The following is a 14,974-nucleotide window of genomic DNA, read 5'->3' as shown; positions in this document are numbered from 1 at the left end:
TGCGCGCTGTGCGTTCAATCACATTTGCTCCTACATTAGTAAAACTATAGGCTACTGAGATTTGTTCTATACTGATCTGTAAAACCAAAAAGACTGTTTAAATATGAATCGGGTGTGTGAACGAACGGACGCACAGATGCACAGCCTACTGTTACAGACGAAATAGATGATAAAGTTTTTACTATAAAATGGACATCAAATAAGCTTTAGTTAGACAGTTTCTGCTTATATGTTAAGCATGAGTACCTTTTTATGCCAAATCTCCAAGGCTGCATCTGAAATCGCACACATACTACAGTACATAGTAGGCGAAAAAAAGTATGTGACAAAAGAAGTATGTCTGATTTCTGAGTACTCAGTAGGCAAAAAGTCCCCAAATGACCTACTTCTTCCGTTGACATCTTGTTAATGAACAATATTGATCACATAACGAACTAAATGAATGTATTTCTAATATAGTGTTTGTCATATCCCCTATATGAGGATGGCGTGAATAAAAATGAGTGAACAAATTCGGACAATCTGGATATATCTGAATATTGTGCTTCGCAGGGGGCTGTGGATTTCATGCAAAAACGTCATATTGGCCAATATTATATCATTTTACATTTTACATTTACATTTTAAGGCCACATTTGTACATCAATAAGGGTTGTGGCACTATGTGCCATTCACCATATTGAAAATAGTAAATGTGTGAACAAGTGACTGATTACACAGCCCTTCAGCTTCTATTTATAATGCAGGGGGCGGAGCTTCAAATTCTAGAGAGCATTTGATTGGACAGAAAATCTGATGAGAAGCTGAAGTGCAGAGTGATGCCATCAAAATCACTGATCCATATTGGCAGACTGTAAGTTTTGATTGCTTATATCTTCTAAATGTGAAATTTGTCATTGTTTTGGAGCACACTAGCTTATAGATACCAATAAGGCTAACATATTCACTCTAAAAGCCAAAAAACTTAAAGTCCCCGTGAACCGGAAGTTGCAAACGATTTTTCTCCAGTGCTGTGACGTATTTCCAAGTGAAACGGAATATTGAACAGAGGGCAGGGTTTTACTCTAGCGCTCCTCCTCTCCTCCTCCTCTCCATCTCTCGCTCATAGCAAACTAACGGTTTGAGGGGAGTGGTTAAGCGTTTCCCCACCCAAACTGTGAAACCTACGTCATCAGAAAAAGAAACCGTTCCAGACCGGAAGTAACTTTTCAGATTTTGATTAAAGATTACTAAGGTAAAACATTTTTTTAATATATATTCACTTGCACGGATTAATTGTTCACCACAAGACTAGTAATATGCGGTAACAAAGTAAATAGGTTCAATTTTGATTTCACGGGGACTTTAAAGTTCGATTTCATGGGGACTTTAATAAAACACCCAACACACTCCGCAACATGTGACCGGCTGAAGCTAATATAAACCGAAGTGCAAGGTAAAACTGAACATAATAGCAGACTGAATGACGAACTCATGTGAACTCATTCGAATTCCTAACTTGATGTCGTAATTGCTGAGCTGCTTAGACCAGTGGATTATGTTATGGGTTTAGATGCTTGTATATTACTACCATTGGTTCTGCTTGCTGTTGTAAGTTAGTAGGTAAACCACCATGACCAGTGTAGCCATGTATAACTAACTAACCGGCCAAAATCAGTATGACCGTGCCCAAAACATATCTAACGAGTTAACACAGTACATACAGAAATCAGTTTTTATTGTTGATCTCTAACTTTGACACACGCCATTTCACTATAGTGTGTTGAAGATAATTTATTCCTAGTAAGTCCTGTTGACAAAAAGTGCTCCATAATTGAAACTTTAGTATGGCAGTGGATATTAGACAGCATGCTTTGGTCCAATGCTGGATGAAGAAGATATGCTGCCATCTTCTGGTTGTTGATGATAATTTCTAAAAGATGCAGTAAATCCATGTATAGTTTTGTAATGACGGTCAAAACAGCTAAAAGTGCATTTTAGACTTACCAAATATGAAGTGTTTTTGCTTACATTCTGTGTAGGTAAGTGTGTTTTTGTTCTAACTGTGATTTTAAAAATTAGTTGCGATTGCAAGAGGTAAATAATCACGCGTCTGGAATTGGTTTATGTTTGCTAAGCTAATTTTAGCTCAGTTGTAAGGAAAAATTCATGTGATACAGTATTTATTAAGTTTTAAAATCTAGTTTCAATTGCGATTTACCACAAATAGATTTAAGTTACATTAACAAGACAATTTTCATCATTTTCTTTTTACAGTATATGCATGAGTTTACAAGACAAGCATAGCCTACACAAGCATGAACACATTGTAACGTGAACAAAGTAAACTAGTAGCTACACCAACACTTATTTTCAAGTTCAGACCAGGCCTAATCTGAATATTGGAGAATGTTACCTGCATCAAGTTTGCTTTTAGAGATTGCAAGCTTTAGATTGGATGGGTTAGAAATAATACAGAAAAATAGAAAAAGATTTGAACTAGCTTAAAAGGGTCATTAACTGGCTTTTTAATTTTTCTATATTGTTGTCTGAGGTCAACTTATGATGTTCCCTTGGTTTTTACATTAAAAAAAACATCAAAATGAGTAAGTAATATGCTATTTTCTACCCTAGTTTTGAGCCCAGCTCAAAAACGCTCGATTTTTATGGACATCTCGCATTGAATGAAGACTTGGAAGTAAACGCCCACTGCTGTGAGTGAAGAACAGTTTTGCATATTATAATGAGTTTCGAATGCGCGTGAATGCGCGAATCGGTGGGCGGGGCTAAACCGCCGTGTTGAAGTAGGCGTTGATCTTCTTCTGCGGGTGTGGCGTTTTATCCTCTTTGACGTCATAGTTCCCCCACTTTGAAAAACAAGTCGTTTGCTGAGGCTGGTGTCAATAAAAGCTTTTATTGGACTAACAAAGACGTTTTCAGTTCTGAAACTTACAGGACATTCTTATAATATGATGACCTCTTAGATGTCAAAACCTCAAGGAAAATTTGATTTCTCAGTTCATCACCCCCTTTTGTACTTTCTAAACATTACCTTAATGATCTGCACAAAAATACGTCATCCTTCTAAATAACTAATTTGCTATAATTTGGCTTCCGTAACAGGCCCAGATGAACAACTTATTTTTGGCCGGAAAAATGCTTGTTGAGGATGCCCTTGGCTGTGTCGAGGGCAGCGTCAGCGGGCACTGGGATGTGTGGGGCAATGCCAGCGCCTTCCCAGGCCGGACCCTGAGCAGTGTCCGAGTGCTTGATGGGAATAGACAGGAAGATATCGCTTTCGCCCACACGGAAGTTCTCTGGGGGGTGACAACCTCCACGGGTTGTCTCGCCGATGATCATTGCACGTCCCAGCCTTTTCATGATAAAAACAAACTCCTCAGCAGCTCCAGCAGTCACACCACTGGTGAGGATGATCAAACTCTTTTTGCTGCCATATCTCTTGCCTAGATGGAGTAGAATTGCAAACTTAATTTTGCAGTATGAAATATGCATACAACCCAGACAGCAACATAGTGAACATGCCGATTCAACGCGTACCGGATCTGGGACGACACTACGTTGCTGTCTGGGAACACATCATCTACTTCAGGACACTTTAGATCAAAAAACTTATTGAAACTGGTCTGCACAAAGAGAAAAAATAATAAGTTAGTGGATAGTAGAGCCAGACCGATTTATCGGCAGGCCGATATTAGGCATTTTCCAAACTATCGGTATCGGCAGTTATAATGGCCGATAAATGAATATTTCAAAAAGAAAATAAAAACGGACGAAACACGCCTCAACCATGTCATGAGTGTTGGAGTAGTAAATCATTATTGATTCAGACAGTCACACTAAAGAAACGCCATACACTTTTCTCTCGATGTTCATGAAGTGTGAGGGGAGAAATTCTATCATAAAGCATTATCATATCATTTTATTTAAACTACAAATAACTAATGTTAGGGAAATCTGTTAATGTTTTGTTTGCGCGTTTCAGTGAAAAATAAAAAATAAAAATAAAATATCGGCCGATATATCGGAATATCGGATTTTAAAACCAACAAATATTTGTATCGGTACCGGCCTTCAAAATCATTATCGGTCGGGCTCTAGTGTATAGTCAGTTTAGTAATGTACCTGTAAGTTGTGTAAGGGTCAGAAGATCACTTGTGGTATTGGAGGGTCTGTCATAAACGCGGTCCAGCACAATCTGCTTGTCACCATCAAAGAAGTATGAGCAAAAGCCAGCGATAGAAGAGGTAGGTCCACCAACATTGTTCCTTGAAAGAAAATTACAATAAGAAAATTATTTTATAGTCAAAGCCGGTGGATTAAAAATGTGTATTGAATTTCATTCAGAACTGGTTAGACCGAGAAACAACTATACAAGACAAGAATCACCTCAGATCAACGATCAGCGCGTCGGTGTCAATCACTTTATTCCAGACGTGTTCCACGATGATCTGAGCAATGGCAGCGACATGCTCAAAATCTCCAAACATGTCAAAGCGCAGGTAACCAATGTTGTTTTCAAATACATCAGTGTGGAATGAAACTTTGATGAGCTCAATGAACATCTCGGGCGTGGGATTCTGGAAGTTAAAGAAAAATTTGCGTTCATCTCGGAATTGATATACATCTAAAAAAAAAAAATAGTGACTCACCATTGGAGGAAGTGCAGGAATATTGCTGGTGGTCTTCAGGCATTTGTCCCCTGACAGTTTTAGGAGGTCCGCTGAGAGCTTTACTTCCAGTTCTTCTTTTGTGGAGATCAGTTTGTATTCCCCACTGGATGCGAGAGCTCCCAGCTTCTCAGCGACGTCATCCCCGACACTTGGAAATGCGTAGTTGTCTGCAACCAGTGTGGCTGCCGCCTGAACCAACCCTGGGATTTCACCGCGAAGTTTAATGATTGCAATGGCAGCATCGAGGGCGTCTTCTGCAGCAACTTCAACATCTGGTGCCACTCCAGTGATTTCCCAGCTCTTGCCAGTGATGGGGTTAATAGACTTGGCAACTGGCACAGACACATAGAAGTCGGTGTCACCCACTTTGATTTTGTCCATTTTCATAGTTCCCCCAGCTGTTTTCTCCCCAACGATTGTGGCCCTTTTAAGGTGTTTAAGGCAATACGCGACATCTTCTGCAACCCCAAGAGTATCCTTGCTTGTCAGAATGACCAAGGGTTTGGAGGTTCCATATCTTTTTCCCAACAGGGTCGGCATGGACCACAACTCTACGGTGAGGTCGGACGTGCGATCGTACACCGAATCGATGTGGATTAATGGCTCAGGATCAGTGTAGTAAGACACAATATATGGGATTCCGGATAGCTCGCCACTGATAGCATTGCGGAAGTCAAGAATCATGCCAGATGTTGGGAGCACTTTGTCCCAGATGTACTCCAGCAAAAGAGGCCCAACTTTCTGAGCCATCTCCTCACCAATGATGTGCTGAATCTTCAGGTAGCCAATGTCGCCATCCAGGATCTCAACTTTGACCGTGCCTTTGATCACTGCGGCCAATTGCTCCGGTGGGATCTCGGGCATGGCCGGCGGTGCTGCGGGAACGAAGCCTGGCTCGTATGTGACGCTCACTCTGGAATCACCAATCGTTTTTTTAACCCCATCCGCCAGAACACCGGCAAGGACGGTAGGATCTGAAATGCCCAGGATCTCCGTGTTACTACTCGCCGCGTCAATTGCCTCTTCCAAGCCGGCGAGTTTTTCTGGAGAGCAGTAGTTGTCTATGAGTAGTTTTGCCATATCCGCAATAAGTGTTGGGGAGAAAGCACAGTGAGCCACATTACTGAAGACCAACAACGACGCTAGTAGAACTACGACTTGAGCCATTTTGGCAGACTGACTGAACTCTCCTTCTGCAGAGAGGTTTGTCAACTGAGTCTGCTTCTACAGTCAGGTTTCTGTTATCACATGCATAAGAAGCTTTCCCTCACAATAAAACCTTAATCTCATTAGCCAAAGTTCTTCTGATAGAAAATAACAAGCTAAAATGTACGTTATGTTACAATAATGTGAACCACTTGTAGTTAAATGAATGGTATTTATTTGTATTTACCTTTGTAAGTGTGTTTCTTAAATACAGTATTTTATTGGAAAATATTGTTGGTTTAACTTAAAGTAAGTAACCTGGTTGCTTTAAAATTTTAAGTTGATTGAACTGGAAAAAGTGAGTTAATACAATGAAGGAGATTGATTTAATCGTCAGAAACTTAAAATAATAAGTTGATTTGACTAAAGAAAAAAAAATGTTATGATAACAAATCTTGAAAATATATATTTTTTTACAGTATGTTGTAATTTCATTGGCTATACACTGTAAAAAATATTGTTGGTTTAACTTAAAAAATTAAGTAATCTGGTTGCCTTAATTTTAAGTTGATTGAACTGGAAAAAGTGAGTTAATACAATGAAGGAGATTGATTTAATCATCAGAAACTTAAAATAATAAGTTATCTCAACTACATAAATTATTTAAGTTGATTTGATTAACAAATCTTGAAAACATTTTTTTTACAGTTTATTGTAATTTCAGTGGATAAAAGATACACTGTTAAAAAATATTGTTCGTTTAACTTAAAAAAATAAGTAACCTGGTTGCCTTAATTTTAAGTTGATTGAACTGGAAAAAAGAGAGTTAATAAAATGAAGGAGATTGATTTAATCATCAGAAACTTAAAATAATAAGTTATCTGAACTAAATAAATTATTTAAGTTGATTTGACGAAAGAAAAAATGTTGTGATAACAAATCTTGAAAATATTTTTTTTACAGTTTATTGTAATTTCAGTGGATAAAAGATACACTGTTAAAAAATATTGTTCGTTTAACTTAAAAAAATAAGTAACCTGGTTGCCTTAAAATTTTAAGTTGATTGAACTGGAAAAAAGTGAGTTAATACAATGAAGGAGATTGATTTAATCATCAGAAACTTAAAAGAATAAGTTATCTGAACTAAATAAATTATTAAAGTTGATTTGACTAAAGAAAAATGTTGTGATAACAAATCTTGAAAATATTTTTTTACAGTATGTTGTTGTAATTTCAGTGGCTATACACTGTAAAAAATATTGTTGGTTTAACTTAAAAAAATTAAGTAATCTGGTTGCCTTAATTTTAAGTTGATTGAACTGGAAAAAGTGAGTTAATACAATGAAGGAGATTGATTTAATCAGAAACTTAAAATAATAAGTTATCTGAACTAAATAAATTATTTAAGTTGATTTGATGAAAGAAAAAATGTTGTGATAACAAATCTTGAAAATATTTTTTTTACAGTTTATTGTAATTTCAGTGGATAAAAGATACACTGTTAAAAAATATTGTTCGTTTAACTTAAAAAAATAAGTAACCTGGTTGCCTTAAAATTTTAAGTTGATTGAACTGGAAAAAAGTGAGTTAATACAATGAAGGAGATTGATTTAATCATCAGAAACTTAAAAGAATAAGTTATCTGAACTAAATAAATTATTTAAGTTGATTTGGCGAAAGAAAAAATGTTATAACAAATCTTGAAAATATTTTTTTTTCAGTATGTTGTAATTTTAGTGGCTATACACTGTAAAAAATATTGTTGGTTTAACTTAAAAAAAATAAGTAATCTGGTTGCCTTAATTTTAAGTTGATTGAACTGGAAAAAGTGAGTTAATACAATGAAGGAGATTGATTTAATCATCAGAAACTTAAAATAATAAGTTATCTGAACTAAATAAATTATTTAAGTTGATTTGACTTAAGAAAAATGTTGTGATAACAAATCTTAAATATTTTTACAGTATATAGAAAAGGAAAAAATTACTGATATTTTCTTTTTTATTTTATTCAATTGCATGTCTGTTTTTACATTATTATAAGTTCACAAAAGCACATCATCAAAAGAGCATTCTGGTGAAAGTTATGCTAAACAATTTCACAAATATGTCAGACATGCACTCTAAAAAACCCTGGGTTGTTTTAACCCAATTTTGGGTCAGCCATTTGGTTACATTTTTAAATGAAAATTTTAACCCAATGTTTGAGTTTATCCATATTTGACCCAAAATTGGGTTAAAACAACCCAGCATTTATTTGAAAAAACACAATTTCTATTACATACACATAAAACATTAAAACAACTTAAAGTTGGATTCCTTTCGACAATGTTTCGACTGTAAAATAAAGAAGAAGAAGAACAACGAAGCCCCTAGTTCAATTTCCCTGAATTTTTCTTTTGTTGTTTTTTGCCAATTATTTTCTGCGCAACATTCAGTGCATCACTTGCTTGAACTGCTATATGTGGTTCAATCCCTGACACACTCCATGCCTTTCCAGTCACTGCACTCAAAACCGCCTGATTGGGAATGGAAGCGTATAGGATGCTATTCCCAATTTGGTACGTCCCACTTGAGAGTGCGCCTCCGATAGTGGGCTCTCCTATTACAGTGGCCCTGTTCAGGTCTTTCATTGTTCTAGCGAATGCCTCAGCGGCTGATCCGGTCATGTGACTCGTAAGGATATAAATGTCTTTCTGAGAGCCGTACCTCTGTCCCAGCACTTCTGGAAGGGTCATAACCTTTGTCACAGTTGCTGTGGAGCGATCAAAAACAGTGTAAAGGTGTTTCAAGGGTCGCGCATCAAAAAAATAGGAGCAAATGAGAGGAATAGCCGTGGAATAGCCACCCGTGTTGTACCTCATGTCAATTACGAGCATGTCTGTGCTTACCAGCTTGCTCCACACAGCTTTGACGAGCTGGGGACCGATTGCTCGCACGACCTTTACGTCTTCCATCATGTCGATTCTCAAATAGCCAATATTTCCAGACATCACCTCTACTTTGAACAGGGCGTCAATGATGAACCCGACCTCTTCAGGGGAAGGGATTTTGGGGATGTCGTGAAGGGATTCAATTTCACAGTAGAAAATGTGTAATCTGTGGTCCCCCGAGGTCTCCTGGAGATCTGCAGTGAGTTGAGATGCTAGAGATTCATAGTCAACAACTGAGCGGTACAGTCCCTCGGTTAGTTTGGACTGCAACAGTCGACTCACTTTAGCTGCGACCTCAGGTACAGTGTAATGTTTTTCCAAGAGATCTCCAGCTTCTTGCACCAAAGGCTGAATATCCTTGTGAAACGCAATGATTTCATGAGCTCGCTCAACTGCATCTTCGGCGAGCACGATGGCATCGGGAACCACACCGCCTCCAAGCCAACATTCCCCATTGATATCAATGAAATTTATGATGGGGACAGTAATGGCAAGGTTTGTTTCTTCAACTTGAAACGTTTTGGAGTGAAGGAGTGTGCCCGAGGTGATTTCCCCTATGACGGTGCCTCGGTGCAAGGACTGCATCAGGTAAGCGAACTCTTCTCCAGCTTCTGCTGTGTAATAGCTCGTCAATATATAAACACCCCTTCTAGAACCATAGGAAGGCCCGCTTATGTTACAGAGGGTGTGGAAATCAGCAGTCGTGTTCCGGATGCTGTCGTAGATTGAAAAGAGGTGAGTGTTTGATGAGATGTCGAACATGTAGGAAAGCAGAATCGGCAAGGCCTCGGTGGATCCGCCGGTGTTATAGCGCAGATCGATGATCAAGTTCTCCGTGTCTTTGACCGGTTGCCAGACCTTCTCTTTGATTCGATCCTCTAGTCGTATCAAAACGGTGGGTGTTGGGAACCTGTCAAAACGCAAATATCCATTGTTCCCCGAGAGAATTTCCAACTTGAATAATGGGTCGTTAAGATGATCAAAATGGTCGTCTGGCGTTCCCAGAGACATCCCTTGCATCGTCTTGATATTTAAACGAGGGTCTTCAAAGACGGTCTGCAGCTCATGATTGAGTTTCGCTGCCAAGTCCTCCTCAGAAACCACTGTGAAAAAGTCTGTTTTCGCGAGCTGATTTAGCAAAGCAGGGATTTTATCTTTAAACGAATAAAATCGCCTAATGACGTCGGACACTCTTTTAACTGCTCTTGGTAGGGCTTTCCTGATGGCGATGAGGGACTTGGCTTTGGCGACTCCTTCCTTCGGGTTGACTGTGACGGATGGCGAAACCCCGTTGACTTCCCAGCTCTGTCCTGTCACAGGGTTGACAGATCGAGCGACCGGGACCGTGATATAAAACCCAGAGTCCCCAACGCTTAACTTTTCAACCTTAACGGAGCCTCCGGCCGACCTTTCTCCAACAATAACGGCTCTTTTGAGGTGTTTTAAGATGTAGGCAACCGCTTCCGCCGCACCATTGGTGCGCTTGCTGATTAAAACGATCAACTCTTTTCTTTTCCCGTATCGCTCCCCTAGGAGGGTCGGCATCGTCCACAGCTCCTTCGTGGCGTTAGTGGGTCGCTCATAGATTGTGTCGATGTGCAAAAGTGGCTCAGAGTCGGAAAAATAGGAAACAATGTATGGGAGGCCGGAGAGCTCTCCCGCTGTGCTGAAACGGAGATCAAAGATCATCGCTGACGTATGCGCAACCTTCTTCCAGATGTTGTCGTGAAGGAGGCGTCCCAGCTTTGACACCGTCTCCTGACCTATAATACGGTCAATCCTCAGGTAGCCAACGTTGTTATCCATCACCTCCAGTTTAACCGTGTTCCTGATTAGCCGTATCAGCTGTTCAGTAGGCAGCGACTGAAGTGCAGGTGGCGTGATCGGAGTGTAATTAGGCTCGTAAGACACACTCAGTCTGGGGTCATTGAGTGCGCCCTGAACGCCCGCAGTCAGGACCGATGCCAGTGTTTTCCGATCGGAGATGTGGAGGATCTCTCCGCTGCTTATAGCTTGTTGGATTGCCTCCTGCATACCGACTAGATTCTCTGGGAGGCAATAGTTGTCAAGCAGAATTTTAGCCATATCCAAGACAAGAGCAGACTGAAATGATGCGCCGATGAACAGAACCTGACAAGCGACTATGATCAGGCCAAAAGCTGCCATCTTTTGCCGTTGGTTGTTGAATTTTGTCTATGCCAGAGGTTTTCGTCCATTCATTTGGTGCTCCTTTGGCAGATAGAACAGGTTTTTGACAACAGCAACCACATAAGAGGCTTTTGCTCCGAATAAACCTTTAATCGCATTATCTGCAGTGCATCAGCAAGACATTGACCGATCAAAATCAATAAATATGGAAAATGTTGGAGAGGACTGCACAGCTTCATCGTGACTTAAAGGGACAGTTAACCAAAATCATACACTCTTTGTAAAATTGGGGTTCTATATTTGAAGCATAGGGTTCTTTACTCAACTCCAAAGAACCTTTTATGCTAAAAAAAAGGTTCTATAATGACAAGAAAGAACCCTTTTGACACAAAGGTGCTATTATTACATTATTCTACAACATTTAAATTACTGTTTATTAAACTGCTAATATCACATTTTAATCATGCTGATGTTTGGGGGAGAAAAACTGAAATGACACTCTTCGTTTGATAATAACTACTGTAAAATTATATAAATCTATACACTGTAAAAAATAGTTTCAAGATTTGTTATCACAACATATTTTCTTTTGTCAAATCAACTTTATAATAATTTATTTAGTTGAGATAACTTATTATTTTGAGTTTCTGATTATTAAATTATTCTCCTTCATTGTATTAACTCACTTTTTCCAGTTCAATCAACTTAAAATTTTAAGGCAACCAGGGTTTTTTAAGTTGAAACTTTTTTAAGTTAAATCAACAATATTTTTTTTACAGTGTAGTAATCACAACATTTTTTCTTTTGTCAAATCAACTTAAAATAATTTATTTAGTTCAGATAACTTATTATTTTAAGTTTCTGATGATTAAATGAATCTCCTTCATTGTATTAACTCACTTTTTCCAGTTCAATCAACTTAAAATTTTAAGGCAACCAGGTTACTTACTGTGACGATCAGCAGCCGTGGTGCCCTCGAGAGCCACTAGAGGGCACCCTCTCCCCATGTTTGTTTCCCCATGGACTCTTTGTGTTTCATTATGTTCAGCTGTGTTTCTTTATTGGTTATTGAGTTCCTTATTTAAGCCTGAGTTTTCCCTGTGTCCCTTGCGAAGTCTTGTTACCCTGTAAGCGTACAATTCCGAGCGTTATTCCCTGTTCTGTGTCTCCGTGTTTCCCTGGACTCTTGACCCTTGCCTGTTTCCTGGACTGCTCTTGAACCTGTGCTGCCTGCCTCGACCATTGCCTGTTTAGACCACGAGTTTCTGGATTGCCCCTTTGTTTAACTGTTTGCCAGTTTTCATGTCTGCTTGTCTTAATAAAGTGCTGCACATGGATCCGACCGTCTCTGTCCGTACGTTACAGAAGACTTCGCCAAACGAGGATCCAGCAGACTTTCAGCATCTATCCGCCGTGGTCAAGACCCGAGCTTCTATGCTAGCCTCTCATAGTTCTCAGCTGGCGAGACTAACTTCTCTCCTCGAGGAACTAGCAAGCTCCGTGCAATCATGGTCTCCGCAGAGCTCAAGCACAGCGGCTAATCAAGCCCAAACCCCCGCTGCACCTGTTCCACCGCAACCCAGTGTGAGTACCGCATGCAGTAATTCCAGTACGCCGTTTCCCGAGAAGTTTAATGGCTCACCTGAAGCGTGTGAAGGATTTCTGCAGCAGTGCAGTTGGTACATGAGTCATCGGCCCCAGTTATACGCCTCGGATACCGACCGCGTTTCTTTCATCTGCTCACTGTTGACTGGAAAGGCTCTGGAGTGGGCAGGCACGTTTTGGGAACCAGGTCGGATGTCGTTTCCTCCTTTCGACGTGTTTACCGCCCTGTTCAGAAAGGCTTTTGAACTCCCCGCAGAAAAGGAGGGTCTCGAGGAACTGCTCTTTTCCCTGCGCCGGGGAGTTTCGTATGCGGCGGATTTCTCTCACTCACTCCGCACGCCGCATAAGCCTCAGCTCGCTAAACTGTTTGATCCTCCCTTAAGGACCGTCAGAGGAGCTTCTAAGCATATCGTTCCTGCCAAAACCACTCATCATGTCGGACCCCTCGAGCCCGTATCCCGCACTGGCCCTGTTAAAAGTGCTGTTCCTAAGACAGCGGAGGTGTCGCGGGTCGAACCGGAGTTTGAGCGCGTGCCAGCCGACTCGAGGGAGTCAAGTGCCGAGCTGAGTGAATCAAGTGAGTCAAATACCGAGCTGAGTGAATCGAGGGCCGAGTCAAGTGAGTCAAGTGCTGAGCCGAGTGAATCAAGTGTGCCCAGTGTTGAATTTAGTCTGTCCAGTGAGTCTTCAGTTCAAGTGGGCGAGTCTCCTGTTGAAGTGAGTGAATCTCCTCTTCAAGTGAGCGCTGCATCTCCTCTTCAGGTGAGCGCTGCATCTCCTCTTCAGGTGAGCGCTGCATCTCCTCTTCAGGTGAGCGCTGCATCTCCTCTTCAGGTGAGCGCTGCATCTCCAGTTCAAGTGAGTGAGTTGTTCAGTCCAGCGAGTGTGTCTAGCCCTGTGACGCGCCGCCGCAGGAGGAGGAGAAGGAGGACTCGTTTGGTTCGCCAGGCCCCGGTGAGCGTGCCCAGACTCCTCGCTCTGCCGGCCCCGCCTCTGCTCCTCGCCCTGCCAGCCCCGCCTCTGCGCCTCGCCCTGCCGGCCCCGCCTCTGCGCCTCGCCCTGCCGGCCCCGCCTCTGCGCCTCGCCCTGCCGGCCCCGCCTCTGCGCCTCGCCCTGCCGGCCCCGCCTCTGCGCCTCGCCCTGCCGGCCCCGCCTCTGCGCCTCGCCCTGCCGGCCCCGCCTCTGCGCCTCGCCCTGCCGGCCCCGCCTCTGCGCCTCGCCCTGCCGGCCCCGCCTCTGCGCCTCGCCCTGCCGGCCCCGCCTCTGCGCCTCGCCCTGCCGGCCCCGCCTCTGCGCCTCGCCCTGCCGGCCCCGCCTCTGCGCCTCGCTCTGCCTGCACCCTTCAAGCTCCGGGAGGCCTTTCCTGTACCAGTTCACCACCCAGAGGCTCCTCCCGTGAATTTCCCCAAGTATTTTTTGGGGGGGGGCAGTAGGTACTCTGTGGGGGCCATGGAGGTGATCCTGACATGGACCTCTGAGTCCGTGAGGGCCATGGAGGCGAGGCTGTCATGGACCTCGTCTGTGTCTGCTCCGCCCTGGCCGCCATCACGTCCTGCTCCTTCCTGGTCACCCACGCTCCACGGCCCCAGGCCTCTCCATGTGCCTGGCCTCCTGCCTCTCCATGGGCCTGGCCCTCCATCCCAGCCCCCGTTGACCTCCCCCCGGAGCTCTTAGGAGCGTCTGGAAGCCGCTCCTTAGAGGGGGGGTTATGTGACGATCAGCAGCCGTGGTGCCCTCGAGAGCCACTAGAGGGCACCCTCTCCCCATGTTTGTTTCCCCATGGACTCTTTGTGTTTCATTATGTTCAGCTGTGTTTCTTTATTGGTTATTGAGTTCCTTATTTAAGCCTGAGTTTTCCCTGTGTCCCTTGCGAAGTCTTGTTACCCTGTAAGCGTACAATTCCGAGCGTTATTCCCTGTTCTGTGTCTCCGTGTTTCCCTGGACTCTTGACCCTTGCCTGTTTCCTGGACTGCTCTTGAACCTGTGCTGCCTGCCTCGACCATTGCCTGTTTAGACCACGAGTTTCTGGATTGCCCCTTTGTTTAACTGTTTGCCAGTTTTCATGTCTGCTTGTCTTAATAAAGTGCTGCACATGGATCCGACCGTCTCTGTCCGTACGTTACACTTACTTTAAGTTAAACCATCAATATTTTTTTACAGTGTACATACAGTCTCTTGAATTTTGTGATCATTCACATGCATTCATAAATACAGTTTAGAGTCTTGATGTTTGTCAATAATATGAAATATTTAATCCGGAAAGGACAAAAAATAATAATAATGAATGAACCCAAAATGTTCCATATGGAACCTTTTTCCTTGTTCTTATTATAGAACCGTTTAGGGGTTCCAAATACGAACCTTTTAAGGTTCTATATAGAACATTTTCTTCTAAGAGTGTATGATTTGCTTACTCATTTACTTACATCTGTGGAACATAAACAATGTCTTTAAAAAAAAAAAGTTTTTTTTT

The 14,974-nt window shown here is 42.0% G+C and overlaps 2 protein-coding genes and 1 long non-coding RNA gene across 3 annotated transcripts in view; 1 reads left to right on the top strand and 2 right to left on the bottom strand.

The window, feature by feature from the left end:
- The first annotated feature begins 1,923 nt into the window (after positions 1-1,923).
- LOC148971028 (uncharacterized) overlaps positions 1,924-14,974 on the top strand; it is a 22,714-nt gene continuing 9,663 nt past the window's right edge. Inside the window, exons 1-2 of the long non-coding RNA XR_016146957.1 lie at positions 1,924-2,021; positions 3,103-3,403. This is a non-coding gene — a long non-coding RNA (uncharacterized LOC148971028). The remainder of the gene's footprint in view (positions 2,022-3,102; positions 3,404-14,974) is intronic.
- rbp3 (retinol binding protein 3) lies at positions 3,118-6,106 on the bottom strand. The gene is made up of 4 exons (XM_039657643.2): positions 4,650-6,106; positions 4,387-4,577; positions 4,123-4,265; positions 3,118-3,443 (listed from the first exon to the last, which is right to left on the bottom strand). Exons 1-4 carry the CDS (start codon positions 5,835-5,837, stop codon positions 3,118-3,120), a joined length of 1,848 nt encoding a protein of 615 aa, XP_039513577.2. The 5' UTR covers positions 5,838-6,106.
- On the bottom strand, positions 7,982-11,458 carry irbpl (interphotoreceptor retinoid-binding protein like). Its single transcript, XM_039657641.2, has one exon. It carries the CDS (start codon positions 10,912-10,914, stop codon positions 8,188-8,190), a length of 2,727 nt encoding a protein of 908 aa, XP_039513575.2. The 5' UTR covers positions 10,915-11,458; the 3' UTR covers positions 7,982-8,187.

Source organism: Pimephales promelas, chromosome 17 (assembly GCF_988280905.1).
Source record: "Pimephales promelas chromosome 17, fPimPro1.hap1.1, whole genome shotgun sequence".
Lineage (NCBI taxonomy): Eukaryota > Metazoa > Chordata > Actinopteri > Cypriniformes > Leuciscidae > Pimephales > Pimephales promelas.
This window is presented reverse-complemented; position numbering and strand designations above follow the sequence as displayed.